Source organism: Myzus persicae, unplaced genomic scaffold (assembly GCF_001856785.1).
Source record: "Myzus persicae strain clone G006 unplaced genomic scaffold, MPER_G0061.0, whole genome shotgun sequence".
Classification (NCBI taxonomy): Eukaryota; Metazoa; Arthropoda; class Insecta; order Hemiptera; family Aphididae; genus Myzus; species Myzus persicae.
In genome coordinates, this window is record NW_019100902.1 from 482,206 (window position 1) to 498,739 (window position 16,534).

At 25.1% G+C, this 16,534-nt stretch overlaps 2 protein-coding genes across 4 annotated transcripts in view; one reads left to right on the forward strand and one right to left on the reverse strand.

The window, feature by feature from the left end:
• Positions 1-16,534, forward strand: part of LOC111026671 (segmentation protein cap'n'collar-like) — a 105,236-nt gene that overhangs the window by 5,898 nt on the left and 82,804 nt on the right. Inside the window, exons 1-2 of one of the 3 annotated variants that reach the window (XM_022304791.1) lie at positions 1,728-2,095; positions 12,847-13,332. In XM_022304791.1, the coding sequence (XP_022160483.1) occupies positions 12,865-13,332 (468 nt within the window). In that variant the 5' untranslated portion in view covers positions 1,728-2,095; positions 12,847-12,864. Of the gene's footprint in view, positions 1-1,727; positions 2,096-11,753; positions 11,925-12,846; positions 13,333-16,534 lie in introns of those variants that run through there. The other 2 variants (XM_022304790.1, XM_022304789.1) reach the window with 2 other exon arrangements.
• Positions 8-1,515, reverse strand: LOC111026675. The gene is made up of 2 exons (XM_022304793.1): positions 1,219-1,515; positions 8-906 (listed from the first exon to the last, which is right to left on the reverse strand). The coding sequence occupies exons 1-2, from the start codon at positions 1,242-1,244 to the stop codon at positions 195-197; spliced, it is 738 nt and encodes a 245-aa protein (XP_022160485.1). The 5' UTR covers positions 1,245-1,515; the 3' UTR covers positions 8-194.

Sequence of the window (16,534 nt, forward strand, 5' to 3'; positions counted from 1 at the left end):
ATTGGTCCTTGATACTTGATGAGAATATGTGATTCATACATTACAATAATTTATAATCATAAATAAATTAATGATAGAAGTAAAGAACATGAATATAATATAATCATTTTTATGTGCATTGAGCAAAATTAGATAATGTGCTGAAGTAGTGAAGTTTAAAAATGATGAGCAATTATTAGGTATTTATTATAAAATTAACATTGCAATTTTAATCTTTCCTTTTTAAATTTCTTTAACATTTTACTGAACATATCTCTCGCAGATCTTTGATTTGAAACAAATGATTCCTTTTTGTCAATCTGGCTCTTGTTTTTGTTATTCATTTGACGAATAAATATTTTTACTGTACTTTTCGATGTAACAATAGAATTTCTTGTTTTCTCATCACATTCATTTTTAAAATTGTCTGTTACTAAAGTTTTTGAAGTATTGGTATGGTTTATACTTTTACAATCATTATTATTACATTTTTTCTTTCTCTTATGTTTTTTCTTAGATTTTTTTGGCATTTCAGTTAGATCTTTGTTATTTTCTTTTTCTTTATTAGGATAGTAATTTACATGTACAACAACTAATGCTCTATTGTACTGGTTGATATTTTCAGATGTATTTATTTCTTCAGAATGTTTATTGATTAACAATGGTTTATTTGTTTTAAGGTTATCCATTAAATTATGTGTCTTTAACGCTTTACAAAAATTCATTAATGAACATGGTTTATAATCTGTATAAGATGGATTATATTGGTCATTTATGTCTAACCGCTGAGCACAATATTCTTCTTTGGTAATCAAGTTGTGATTAAGGGCATATTTCAAATGGTTAAATCGTAAATGAATTGCATGGTGATCAATAATACCTCGGTTGTATAAATTGTTCCAGTATTCAAAGCTTTTGCCCACAATACTGTAAACAAAATTGAAAATTATACAACTACAATATGTAGAGAATTCCATAAACATGTTTATACAAAATATAATACTTATTAATAGGCATATATTATAAGTACTAAAGTACATTATTTGAATATAATATTCATAGGCCCAAATAAAGGGGGTGGGTGGCTAACCTCTCAAAAAACAAACAGCTTTACTATATAATATATTGGAATTCTCAGTATATCTGGGCTTCAGCCCCTCATCCCCAGCCCAAATATAAAATTGTCAAACACTATTTGAGCCTATGAATTAATTTTATAATATATAATATGTATGTTACCTTTCGCTATGAGCTACTTTGTCCATAGTGATAAAACTATAGTTTGTATACAATCATAAAAATCTAAAAAATATTTTCTATAATAATTAATACCTAGTGTAAGCTAAGAACAAAATTTGTTCTGAATTGTTAAATTTTTTAAATGACAAATATAATAAAAATAATTTAATGAAGATACAGAAGCAGAATGGCTATAATCTATAACAATATGACGGAGATCGGTATTCACTATTTAAAAATTAAAAATTAAAATTAAAAGCATAAACCATAAAAATGTATAAAAATTTTAATAGGCATTGTACATTTGTAAATAATATGTAAATAATTCTAATTTGTAATAAACTAATAACTAATAACGAAAATTCAAGGGGATAAAACACTCAAACAGAGATAAGAGCATAGAGTAAATAATGTGATAAGATCTGATTATAAAGATAATAATGTTCAACGGTCTTTATCATTTGATAACCCTTCTCCTTTTTCTTATTCTCTTTTTTTTGACGAAATTGGATTTTTCGCGTTATCTGTTGTGGTCATTTTTGCTTGGGATCTATTAGGTGTGACGATTTTTTAAATTTTTTTTGCGGTATCGAGCTCACTGCCGTTTTTCTTATTGTTTCTCGTTATTCTTTCTAATTACTTTCGTCACTTCGTGTGTTCAGTGTCGGACTTATCGTTGACTGTAATCGTGTTGAAACAAAAGGTGTTTGTGTGAGCTACCTATACCGTTGTAATGGATTTGTTTTCCGCCGAAGTTAACGCTGTTGTTGTTGTGCGTAATCGTCTTCGACGCAGTGCCTCAAATTAAAAGTACTACCTACTCACTTGTTGTCATGAAGCTTTATTTTATGGGACAATTTTAACTTTCATATCAAAGGTATTGCACAAGATTCATTAAATATACATTTGTAGTGTTACTATTAGATTTAATTTATAACAAAATATCCATCAACTGGTTGAATAATATCAAATAATTAATGATGTCACATGATACATTTTTTTTTCAGTAATAATATTAATGTAAACAATTATAAATTTAGGTAGGTAGCTTATATTAAACTAGATATTAATTAATACTTATAAGATTAAATAGATTAATATTTTTATTGTTTTTTTTGCAAATAAGTTTCAGCATACCCTCGAGCATACCCGTGTTGAAAAAATGTATTATAATTTTTTTTTCGATATTTTTTCATATAGGTAAAGTAGCATTGTTTCACAGACTCATATAACTTTTCTAATACTTACATAAAGCATATTTCATATTTGTTCTTAGTTGGTACCTAATTATTGACTTTCAAAGTTTTTACTTTCTGTTGTTTTATTATTAAATAACTTAAATATTTTAAATTTAATTAAATAAAAAAACTGTTTTCTTAAAAATAATTTTTTTAATATTAATTTTACAACTATTTTTATAATATATTGAACCTAGTAATATTTGTTATAATCACGGGATATCATAAAAGTTGAAACATTATTATTTTTAATTACTATGCATTGAATGATTTTAAAGTCCTTAACACATTGATTGCCATGTGATCACTGGCGTCTGCACCTGTCATGATTTAAAAATATTTTTACAGACACCATTGTTCACACTTTGTCCTTACGCCATATTGACTGTCATAATCATTGATTTTTGAATGATGATGTAGAGGAGAAAATTTCACATTGAATGATTTATTAGTTGCCTTAAACAGTATGCTTTATAGATACACATAAAAAATCATCAAATATTACTACCTATATTATAAATAAAAAACTATTGAATTAATTTATGGAATGACATCGAAAATAGAAGGTGGCCCTGTAGGATAAACAGCAATGCCACCTATGGCAGTAAATGTTTTAATTACTAACAGTGAAGACTAAAATTTTATTTGGTAGAAATATCATACTAATCATATATATTCTAATTATGTCTACTGACAGATTGTATATTTCAACTTGAACAATAAAAAAATAAAATAAAAAAAGGTTATATCATACCATGTACCTACTGAAATTAAGTTGAGTACCTTTTAATTTATATTTTCCATATATAATGTTTAAAGATAATTTAAAAGTCTGTCATTATACCTACGCAAACTTATTAAAAGTTATGAAATATCTTGATTGAATAAAATGTGAACATTGACTTAAAGTATTATATACTATAAATTCAAATCAATAAATGCACAAACAACTAGTTTCAATGCTAAAATGTTGTCATTCATTTTTAATTTGTAGCCAGCACTACACATTTCCTGCTTAACAAATACAATGACCTGTTAAATTAGGTTACAGAATAGTCAAAACACATTTGTTTTTTGTTACCATGTTAATATTATTATTTTAGTATTAATTTAGCAGAACACTGTAAATTTTTTAAAATTGTATTTTATTAACGTAGGTAGGTATCAATCAATACAACACTGTGTTATTAATAAAAAATAAAACCCGAAATTCTCAATAATTTAGTAAGATGTACCCATCTGGATGCGTAGGGTTGGCTAAATCCTTTGTTTAAATTATACATACAGGTGTTAAATAGGTATACTTCATACTTTATTGTATATTTAAATACATTTAAATGAAAGTATAAACTATTTTTATTATTATGAAATAAAAATATTAATAGTAATTAAAAGTGTATTCAAGCAATTAAATAGCGACTAAAAATTAATTAATTTTACTTTGTTAAATTATAATGTAAGCAGTTAGTTTCCATAGCAGTAACTTTTAAGTCAATATTTAAATTGTTCTTGTATTTTAGTAACCTATTCATTTCTGTGATGTATTAATTATTAATTAGTTTATATTCTCTTAACTTCTCTAGTTGTACCTAATCTATGCCTTTACCTAAATGCATTACTTAATTATTTTGTATAATTCAATTAAGTATTACTTTTTTTATTATATTAGATACCTAAGTGTGGAGATTTAAATCTAGATAAATATAGCTTTAAAATAATTAAACAATTAGCCAATTAGGTACCTTTTATATTTTAGGTATGTAGGTACTTAAAATATTTTTTTCTGATATATACTGCTCAAAATAAGAATACTACATTTGATAGTGGCTAAAAATTAATCTTAGTTTATGCATTCCTCTAAATCCTATTCATAGTTCACTGAATGTTGTTGAGGCAACTGACAATAAATATTACGAAACAGTTAGAAACTGGCTTTTACAGTGACTCATTTTAGAGCAACCTGTTTGTACTGAGAGATTTTATATGGCTCCACAAATCTTTCGAAATATTGTGTTAAGTGCTTTTTTTGGTTTATTTGAAAATAAATAAAAAAATTATTATCCATAAAAGTATTCAATGTAGGTACTTATAGCCAATATTAGGCTTGTTCATTCCACAAAAATCATATAACTTATTTGTTTAATGTCTTGAAATAGGTAGGTAGGTTAGGTTAGGTACCTATTATATATTAGAATAAAAAAAAATGTTCTTATTAGGTATTTTAATATATGATTGTGTATTATTAATATTAATAAGACATTTTCGGTCTTTTTTGTGGTTTTTTGTGGAACATAGATAATTTTCTGACCTTTAAGTTTGATATTAAGTCAGTTAACTTGAATATTAAAACTAACCGCACAAAATTGGATCTACTGAACACAAATTTGCTATATTGTCTATTTCTAAGACAGTGACAAAATATGCGGGTGTGACAACATGGATGTTTTCAAATATTCAAAACAATTCTAATTTGCTTATTAACATACAACTGAGAACAAGTCTTTGTTACTTATAAAGTAATAAATAAGTAGGTACCTACCTAATTGAGTACCTTTTTTTTTTAATCTGTTTATAATTTATATTAACTGAACTTAGTTTAACTGATAATTACTTAAATATATGATTTTATTCTTGTTGAATTCAGTAAACAAATTTAATTTGTTTGTAAAAATCATGATTAATCATTTTTTATTTAAATTGTAGTAATAATTTTACCATTTATACATGAATATTAATTTTATAAATGTATACTTTTTGTAATAACATTAAGCAATTTATTACTCGTTAATCATTTTTATTAGGTACCTAAATAAATTTTAAGCTTAGACTAATTTCTTCATTTGAAATTTAATATATTAATTTTTAATCAAGGCATTATGTTTGTTATATTGAATGAATAAAAAATTGCCATTAAATAGTTATTGAGTCATAATAGTCTGTTATTATTTATTTATTAATCAATTCTTCTAATACATATCACTTATCCCATTTTTATAAGTATTTATATTATACTTGATTTGTTATATATTCATGTTTAAAAATAACAAATCATTAGTATTCACTGTATACATTTCACATTTTAATTATTAACTATTAACATTAACTAAATCTATTTACCCATCATATTTTAAATATATTATCATGTTTCCAACTTTTTATGTAATTATATAATTTTTATCTCAACTTTTATTATCCACCTACAGTTTTTAAATAAATATTTTTTTTTTTCAAAACTTATCTCCTCACAATAAAACATCTTATGATAATCAAAGATAACATTTTTGGTTGAATGAAAAAGTTTTGTATGGTAAAATTTATTTTTTTAAATAAGTTCTTAAAGCACCATAAGAAGATCTGTTTCACATCTATACTTTATACTTTGTAGCCCATATGTAAAATCAGATGAGTCCTTCATTTTATAGCACCGCAATTTTAATTTAATATAAATAACTTTGTAAATAGGTACAAAATGTGTGCGGTTGTAGAACCTTAAAGATTTTTTGCTTGTTTTAATTCTTTGATTTTTCTCATTTGCTCATTTTAAAATCAACATAGATACCCATTTTGAGCATATTAGGATTTTTTTTTAAACAAAGACTATAACTTGTAGAAATAACATGAGACTAAAATAATATTAACTATACAAATGGGTAAGTAGGAATACTATTTTGTTTTTTAGATTCTGATCTGAGAATGTATTGATTTAACAATGATGTTTGTTTTTTTGTCTGTCGTCACTCGTCACCTTTTCCTTTTGGGACTGTAAAAATGCTTCGATTTTCTTTAACACCATTTTTTTTCTGGTAGAAAAGTGAATTTAGTTGGTGTACTTAGGGTAGGGGAGGGGAGAAGTTTCTTATTGATTTCAAAAGCGTCAGGAAAAACAAACAAAAAATTAAAGAAAAACTGAGATTTTTACGCAAAACCGGTTTTTCAAAAAAAAAGATTTTGTTTTGTAGTGTAACTGCGTGCGTAACTTTAGAAAAAATAACCGAAAATATAAATAATAACCTATAAGTTATTACTTAGACTGTATACATTTTGATTTTAATTAATTGTAGGTTGATAAATAATAAGTTTCAATATGTGAGTGTCACATAAGTACTAAACATTGTTGTGCATGTAAAATATCATTTTTTGATTTTGAAGTATAAATATGAACTTATTAGATGAATCAATTTTTTTGTTCTTTAAAATAATTAAAAATGTTCTAATTTGTTATGACATATTTTTATTGTTGCCTCTTCTTTTTAATTTTAACAGTTTGATAGTTTTGCTTTTTAATACTAAAATAAAAACTATGTTAAGTAAATAGGTCTGTAGTAGGTGTACAGAATTTAATCATAAATTAAAAATTAAAAAAAATAATGCCAAGTAATAACATTCAATATTTTGATTATTATTTCTAGTTTTTAAGCACTATTGTTTCAGTAGGTGGTAGAACAGCTTACAGCTTTAACAGCTGTATAACTACAGAAAACTATCTGCCATTTAAGCAGATCCCTACAATTTTCCATGGCCCTGGGGTTGCGTGCTGTATACACTCAACACACCTAGTTTTTGAGGTATTACATAAAAATAATATTGATACATATGATGGGTTCACCATGGTTTTAATTAAAACTCGTTTGTTTTTTTCTATAAAAAATTAAGAGCTTTTTAGAAATATTTTTTCTAATAATAATGATAAAATTAATATAACGAAACTCAAGTTAAGAAACTGTACTTTAGACTTTGTTAATATATAAGTTAGAAAATTGAATGTTTGTGTTATATATTATAATAGGTTTTTATTTTTCAATTACATTAACATTATTTTATGAAAATGTTTCTTCTTCAAAGTTTTAGGTATGTAATATGCATACACAACCAGTATTTCTTAACTGCTTAGTGTCATCACACTTTATTACAATAATTGTATGGAGACTATGGTCTATGTACAAATAAATAATGATACATACCTAATAATAAAATATTAATACTCACCTATGATATAACATATTTATTTTTGTTACTTTAAGCTTATGAAACCAGGATACTCTGAATGGATTTTAAGTTAACATAGTGTCTTAGTATAAACTCACAATTGACTAGTTCACTAATTAAATTTTAAATTGTTGCATATGAAAATATATTTAAACCAGAGATCAGGTTGTCAGTCCCTATTGTTAGCCTATATTTATTTTATAATGATATTTAATAGTTTACCTATTTATATTACTATAAGTTTTTTATTATTAATACTGTTTTACTAAACTTTCTCGACTTTTGATAGAACATTTTTTAAACATTATATTTACCTCAATATTTACCTACATAAATAAAACATCAAACTATAAAGTCGAATATTTCAAGTGTTTATTAGCTCAAATAGAGTTAAAATGTATGAAAATTGTATCATTTTGTTTATATAGGAATGTTAATTGAAATATCTCGTGTAAAGTCCTTAAGGTTATTTCTGTAAAAATTGATATCATCAAGAATTCATGTGGCGTAAGTACAATTTTCCGCTTTTCCTCTCTTTTTTGTTTTAGTTTTTCTCGATTATTTAGAATAATACGAGGTCATTTTTACTTTTGATCACCTACCAGTAGGTGCTAATTTTATCGAATTTTCAATCTCTATGATAATTTGAGGTTACTCTATTGTTATAGGTATACGGAATATGGTATACCTACTCATCTACCACTATAAGGTAGATAGTTATATGATATTATAAATTGCAACATTTTATGAACGTAGGATGCGTTGAACTTTACAGTTTTGGAAATTTGAAAATTGATTGAATGGTTTCAGTCGACATTAGATGAAAAAAGTCTATTTCTAATTTTATTTTAAAAATCAAATCCTGAAAAAACCACTTAACTTTTGGTATAGGTAACAACAACATTTTTTTGGTATATTTTAAATCTTATGTTCACTTTAGATATATCTCCATACGTATAACATCATAAGTAAAATAAATAAAACACAACTTATTAAAAGCTTGTTATAAAATTTAATAAATAATGTGTACTGTGTAGTGGTTTTGAATATTTAAATTAATATGCAATAATAATGAAGTATTCGAACTTTGTTTTGTACCTATGAGCTGTAGGTGGCAACTATAGGCTTATAACCGTATACTAATAATTAATAAACTATTATGTAAATAATTGTGGTTTTGATTCTCTATTTAGTTAGGTGAATAAATTATAGATTATAACTTGTTTAAAAATTTTGAAAGAATTCCAATACCATTTTTATACAATTAATTAAACTAGCAATATCTGTGATACTAGAATTTGGGGCTTATATAACACGGCGATGTTCAGTGTCGTCGTGATCCAGTTATTAAACTATTACCAACTATTTAATCAAGTTTCTAAAATCTTCATCATTATAATTTATTTTAGTTACACTATTACTTGTATGTATCCAGTTCTTGGATTCGAAAAAATTAAGTAGTGGAGCTCATTTAACGATTTAAAAACTGTTCATATTGTAACATTAACACAGCCTCGTGGGGATCAGTCTCCAAATAAATTAAATATTCATTTAGACTTCAATAAGTTTGTTCCTTATAATATGCGTTTTATTACTTTTGAGTGCTTAATATTTTTTGAAAATTGAACAAAATATAGATACAATTACATTAAGATTTAAGAGGATTCCAAACACCCGTATATATTGTGTTGTGTGTCTTATACGCGTAATAGCTAATCTATTTATTCTACTACAGTTTATTTACAGTTAATAGTAGAGGCAATTTACTTATTATCGAACTTGCATAGAGAAGAACATTAACTGTGCCTAGAAAACACTTTTAGATTCTGAGCGGAGCGATGAATGTATTTACTTTACTATGATGTTTGGTTTCTTTAATTTTTTTAATTTTTTGTGTCTGTATAGACGATAATAATGCTTATATTTTTTAATTCTTTATCTCTTGCTTTCAGAAAGTGAATTTAGTTGGTTTATTAGGGAGGTAGAAATTTAAAATTCCCAATATTTTCTAAAAACGGCGGGAAAAACAAAAAATTAAAATTAATTAAAAATTGGAATTTTTACGCAAAATTGGATTTTGGTTTTCGGTCTAGCTCTAAAAAAATTACCGTAGATACATGCATTTTTCACTGAATGTTTATTTCAGCATTTTATATACATCATACAATTTTCAAAATATTTTGACCCATGTGGTGCTATTTATAGGCATATGCAATTTTCGATTGTTATTAGTTTTTTTTTATTACCTAATAGATAAAAAAAAGTTCGCACTTGTCAAGTTTTGTAAATGTAATACATGATTCCCCATAAGTTATTGCCTTAAGTGTCTTAGTAAAAAAAAATGTGTACCGGAAAGTCAAATTACATTTTTTGGAGCGTTTGCAGTTCAAAATTTTAACTTTATTGGATATTCATTAGATTTTTCAATCAGTAATTTTCTTATTTTGTTAAAATTCAAAAACGAATAACCGTAGAAACTTGAAATTTACTAATTTTTCGTTTACTATATTTTATACAATTTTCAAAATATTTTTAATTGCTTGGAGTTGTTTACGGACATTTTAAATCTTCAATTTTTTTAGTTTTTTTTTTCTATAAATGTTTTTACAATTTTATTCGTTGGGTCAAAAAGATTAATTATTTTATATACGACTCCTCACACATTGTTACTATATAAGTTAGGGTGACAGACCGTCTTCGCTCAGAATTGTTTTTCGTATACAATAATTTTAATCATTGGATTTAAATTTATCACCATCCATTACAGCGACCCTCTTGTAACCAAATTTACAGTAGCACAGTATCCGATTTTTTCATATTTCTATTTTAAATGAGTTTTAAGTGCCTAAATAATTAATTTTTTCAAATGTATAGGTATAACCATCGTTTTAAAAGTAATTTCCAAAAAAATTGCATTCGGGCACAGTTTATATTCTTTTCTACGAATTCGTTGAATGTAAATTTGCTCTTATATATTAATAATTAATAAACTGTAGTAAGATTGTAAGAATCACTAACTTTTTTTATTAGTTTTGGTCTTGTTTTCATTATAAATTATAATAATGATAGTAATTAAAAATTTATCAAACTAAATATGAATATCTTATCAAATTATTAAAATAAAATGAATAAAAACATGTTGAAAAATCATTTTATTTAGAACAACTTCCCAATGAAAATAATTTATAGTATAGCGATCTCAAAATATAAAAAAAAAGTATTAAAGAGTTTATTTGTGCTCCCTGTTTCCAATTCGAGCACTGTAAGATATATTTTTAAATCATTAATTTTCTAACGTATTTTCAAGTATAATTGTTGGCATAACTTAAATAAATATAATTCGATATTTTTATTATCTTACTTACTTGATTAAGATAAAGATAAATAAAAAATCTACAGTTATTACAATTTAAAATTTTACAATAATTTCAGTTATACCTTTATAGAATATAAATTTTCGTTTAGGAAAATTCTAATTTTTTATTTATAGTTCTTTTATTCTTACGAATTTCAAACCGTAAATATAAATAATTTAAAATATATATTTACATGTATTATGTTTACAGTTAAAGCTCAATTGAAAATTTTTTTATATTTGTAAATTAAATTAAATTAATATTTCAATATTAAGTTAAAATAATAATTTAACTATCTTTTACTTTTTTTGTCCTCATTATTAATTGTTATTTGTTACTTATTAGTTATTACCAGTTATCTTAAGTTAGATAGTTTTAGTATTGTAGAAATAAAATAACTTGATTAATACATATTTTCAATTTAACTCTTCCTAATACGTAAAGGATTTTAAAATAATTTATTCATTTAAATAGAAATTTTTCAAAATATAATAAAATATATCTAAATTTAAACAGAATATTTGCCTCTTTTTAAATTATTGTGGTACATTAGTCATTAATTTCCGCTCTACCGAGCGTACAGATATTGAACAAAGTGATTTTATTTTTATACAAATTTATAAAATCATGATAAATACAAAATATTATTAATTTTGTACATTTACATACATTTGTTGGCATCAGTAAGTTGTAACAGTTATTTTAAATAATTGAGAAAATTTCCTATAAATACATTGCCCATGACCCGTAAATTTTGAAATTTTATATTGTTTTGTCTTTTCTGGATCAACGAACTTGTGATCATCACTAAAGTTAAATTTTCTCACGCAATTAATAACACACACACTTATGGGACTTTTGCCAAAATTGTGTACGTCGTTCTCTTAAAATGTACTTTGTTGCAACGGCTAATTTGAAAACAATCGTCGCTTGACTTCTTACCGTTACACTTTCTTTTTATTCAATAAAAAAAAACTCCTTATTTGTCGGTTTATTATTTTATGTTTTTATATTTTCACAACGTTCCAGCTTCTAGAACACCTGCAATACCTTATAATAGTGTTGTACTATTAAGGTATACAATTGTACCAAGGACATCTGTGTTGCTAAACCTGATTTAAAAATGGTTAGTGTGAATAACTTTTTAAATTAAGCGTATTATAACACAATTTACATTAAAGTGGTTTGTTTTTGTGATTTTCAATTTTCAGTTAATACTTAATCTAGTTACCTAATGGTAAATAAAATTGTAAAATTGAATATAATTTTTTTGTTACATAAATTAGGTTATAGGTAATAACTGTCTTATTTGTTCCCTTAAAATCTGTTCCATCGGAGATAATTTTTGCTAGTATAAGAATCGCCCTAAAACATTAAGAATTTTTTCCAGCTCGTTATATTTTCAAAGAAACCAATTCGTAATTTATTTATTGGTTATTTAAGTTAAATTTTTTTTTTGTATCAGAGGCATAATACGAATTATTTCATATTTAATAAAATTATTGAATCCAATGACGAAATAATAACACTAATAACCCTCAAAATATGTCTCACGAGCACGGAGCAATTCCAGCTCCATAAGGAGTGAAACACAACCGGTTGAGTCATTGAAGGTTTATTCAACTTTCAAGGTGCATGAGCGAATCATTCAAAATTGCCTTATATGTTTTCTTTTATTAAATTAATTATATTAATATTTTTCTTTTGTTTCTTGTAATATTATCAAATCGTTTTGCGGTACCCTTATGGCTATATTAAAATTAATTATTAATTTATCCTTTGAATGTTATCTTTTGCATAACTCTAGATATTAGATATGTTGTTTATGATATTTTTAAGAAAATAAATTACGAAATATATTTGTATATTGTATAATATGTACATCGATATTGTTATATAATTGTGTATATCTATACCTATATAGTTTTAATAATGATGCGTATTTGTATGCTGTGCATATAAAATGTATTTTGTAATAATATGTAAACATTATTTTAAGCTATGTTATTTCGTTCTTTTTTAATTCTTTAATTTTGATCTGTTGGCAGAGACACAAGAAAAAAATCATGTTGCGAATTAAAAAAGGCTTTTCGGAGCAATTGCTCCAGATGGCATTGCTGTTGAGTCTTATAGGCTGCGATCGTTTATGGCCAACATTCGGGATATGGCCTTCGGCACCTTCGGCTGAAGTAGAAGTAGGACCTTTCGGTCAATGGGATGATGATAGCTACTCAAACGGCTTTGGTCCATTAACGCAAATTCACCCCAAAAGTGTTGATCGATATTTGGATCGCCAATGGCTGTTAAACGAATTACTATCGTTGGGTAGATATGGCGATCGATATCCATCGAACATTGAGGCATATTTACTTAATGTTGACGGCGACGAGAACGGTCGAGACGATCAGCAACAGCAAGACCCCGGTGGTCATGTTGTTAAAACGGAACCTAAAGAAAACGATGATGAAAACAACGACGACGTTGAAGTATTTGACACAGATATTGTTGAAGATGTTTTCATCTTTGCGCCAGAGGTAAGTTTTTTTATTTGTTAAATGTAAATGTAATGTGCAGTCGGCACACTGTCTGTAGCTACATCCAAATTAGGTGTGTTGGTACAGGTACAACTCTTTACCTGTGACTCCTTGTGACTATATATTATATTATTCTTACGTGGTTATGTTTTACTTCTCTCTTTTTATATTTCAGTTTAAGTATATATAATAATATTATTATTATGAATTAATATTGTGTATACTGCTATACATAAAAACTTTATATTTTATATTTGAATTATATTAATTTGTTCAAATTAGGATTTTTGACATTTTTAAATATATTTACTTATACTTATATGCCATATTTTTAGATACTTACATTTTTTGTACCATCAAAGGGGTGTTATTTTTCGATACTAACTTTTTTGTTTAAATATGAACCATCTTTCCATTTTTACTGTAAACTTTTGCACGTGCAGATATGTTCAACAATTGTGGTGTTGGTGCATCTAAATCAAAGTTTGAAGAAGTAGTTTCCGTGTTATTAAACATTATGTAGGTACAAAGATTAAATATAAAATAGATTATATATTACATTGTAGTAATTATAATTCTATGATAACTTTTACAAGAATGAAATTCTATCATATTAGTATAAATGACTAATAATAATTTTCAAACATTCATAGCATCATTACCTTTAACCTATATTAGTCTTATTATAAAAAGATTAATTGAGGAACTATTCGTTTGAATATTGGTTTATATTTTTAAAAACGGCTTAGCAATTTATGGTAAAAAAAGAGTTGTTTCAATTTGAGAACAATACTTTTATATCGACTGAGGACAATCCTTAAATAGTGTAAAAATTTTAAAGTACTTAAAATAATGGTATTAAGGTGTACTTAAAAATTCCATAAATTCGAATTTGAATAAATAAAATTATCAACAGTGGTGAGTTTGGTGAATCACCCCGTATAGTAGGTATAGTAGTATAATACTGAGATTATCAACATGCCACATGAGTTTACGAGAGAGAATTTAAAAATGACTTTTTAAAATTTGACATTACATTTAAGGATTTTAATAAGACGAATATAAAATTATACAATAAAACTTTAAATTTTCAAGAAATACAACAATTTAAATTGTATGATGTACTCTTGTACATCATGATTCAATTACAATATTATTACAGTGTTAATTGATTTAAATATTTAGTTACTAGTACCAAAATATAACTTATATTTTTCAAATAATTTATAAAGCCAGACTAAGTAAGTAATAGGTACTTAGGTATAACGGTATCACCTCAGCGCAAGCGGCATATTAATTATTGTAAATACAAATCAAATAATCTTGATCATTGTACTGAAAAAAACGACGAAGTTTCTACTTATTTATAAAAATTTTATTTTTTAATTTTTCAATTTTATATGTGATAACAATATAAATTATGCATAATTTATGAATAATTATATTTTGAATGTATTGAATATAACAATGATTATAGAAAATCTAAGCAGCCTTGTATTAAATTGGCAAGTCTCTATATATACTTAAGACTATAAATTCTAATAAAAGAAATCTAAAAATATGACGTCATAATATTTTTAAATTCTCCATAATTCATATTCAAAATCTTCGTAAGACAATTTTATTGGTTGTTCTCGATTATACATAATATGTGAATCAGCGTGACAACACTAAACAGGTCACTTATTTGATGCACGACTGATATATTTATATCTGACAAATTACAATAAATTCAATGGCCTGCAGTTAGTATTCATTACGTCTAATACGTTACTCTTCTAAATGTCTAAAGTAGAAAAAATATTTAGCGTGATCGGTTCTAGTTATTTTATTGGTATTATATTGGTACCGAATACCGAATTAAAAATAAAATAACATCCATTTAATTTTATTATTTTAGGGGTGTAATTGAATGTAAGCTTTACAAATTTTGACATATTTAAAAAAAATTCATAATTGGCATATTTTGTTTGTTTTTGTTTTATTAATTTAACATGTTATATAATTACCAAAAGATATTCACTGTACAGTATATTTCAATTGCATTTATCAAGTTGCGTGTAACATATTAAACTTAGAATTGACCAATCTGTTATTCACAGAGTAGAATTTAATGATGTACCTAAATAATATGTATAGATATATAATAAATTATATGCACTGTGTTAAAATAATAATAATAATGAAAATATAATGAAAACTATTGTAAAACACTAGGCCGACTTTAACTATTGATTGAATAACCAATAAACTGTAAGTAAGCAGTTTTTAATAAAGGGTACAAGGAGAGTGATATCATATTGCTCAGTGAATTACTCTGTAAATAAATAAATAATTATTTAATTTTCAATATATTATGTTAGTGATCATTAATAATAAACAATAATTAATCAATTCTACAATAAATTATAATTCTGAAATTATTTTTATTTCTCTTATGCATTAAGTTAATTAATTCATTTTGCTTCAATCCAAATTCAGAATTAATATCGAGTAAGCAATTTATTTGTAGATTTAGACATTTCAACTGATTTGTTCTTACTTATTTAATTACGTCTTCATGTCCTAAAATTCTATAAAGCCTATGGTAATTCGTGTTTTTATTTTTTCGTATTATATAATTTCTTTAATCTTGACAGGTCTAATCATTGTACTATTATTATTAGTTTATTAGTATGGTTGTGTTGTTAATATTCACGTTGACGTACCTGCGCTGGGAGGACTATTCTCTGTCTTTTTTTGATGTCATTATTTATTATCTTTATCACTTAAGCTAATTGTTCTAATTGTAACAGATGGTATAATATAGAATTTTGAGAAAAACAATCTTACCATGAACTGTTAAAAGGTTCCGTAATTATGGCAGCGTAAATTAAATTAAATAAAACTGATGCATTATGCAATACTTTTTAACTATCTATAAGACAAATATAAATTATTACCTATAAGAAAAAATATCTTAAAGAATTGATTTTATAGTAGATTTTTATAGTCTATAGATGAAGTCATACTCCAAAAGTGATTGTCCGTAATCGTTAAATGTTTACTTATTGCGTTTGAATAATAGGAATTACGTAACGCCATCTTTATTATACTCTCAACAACTTACATGTAGTAATGTATATACTCATAGATAGCGCTACCAATATCGATTTCTAATAATATAATTCACATCGGCATGACGTGATATCTCCGTCTTACA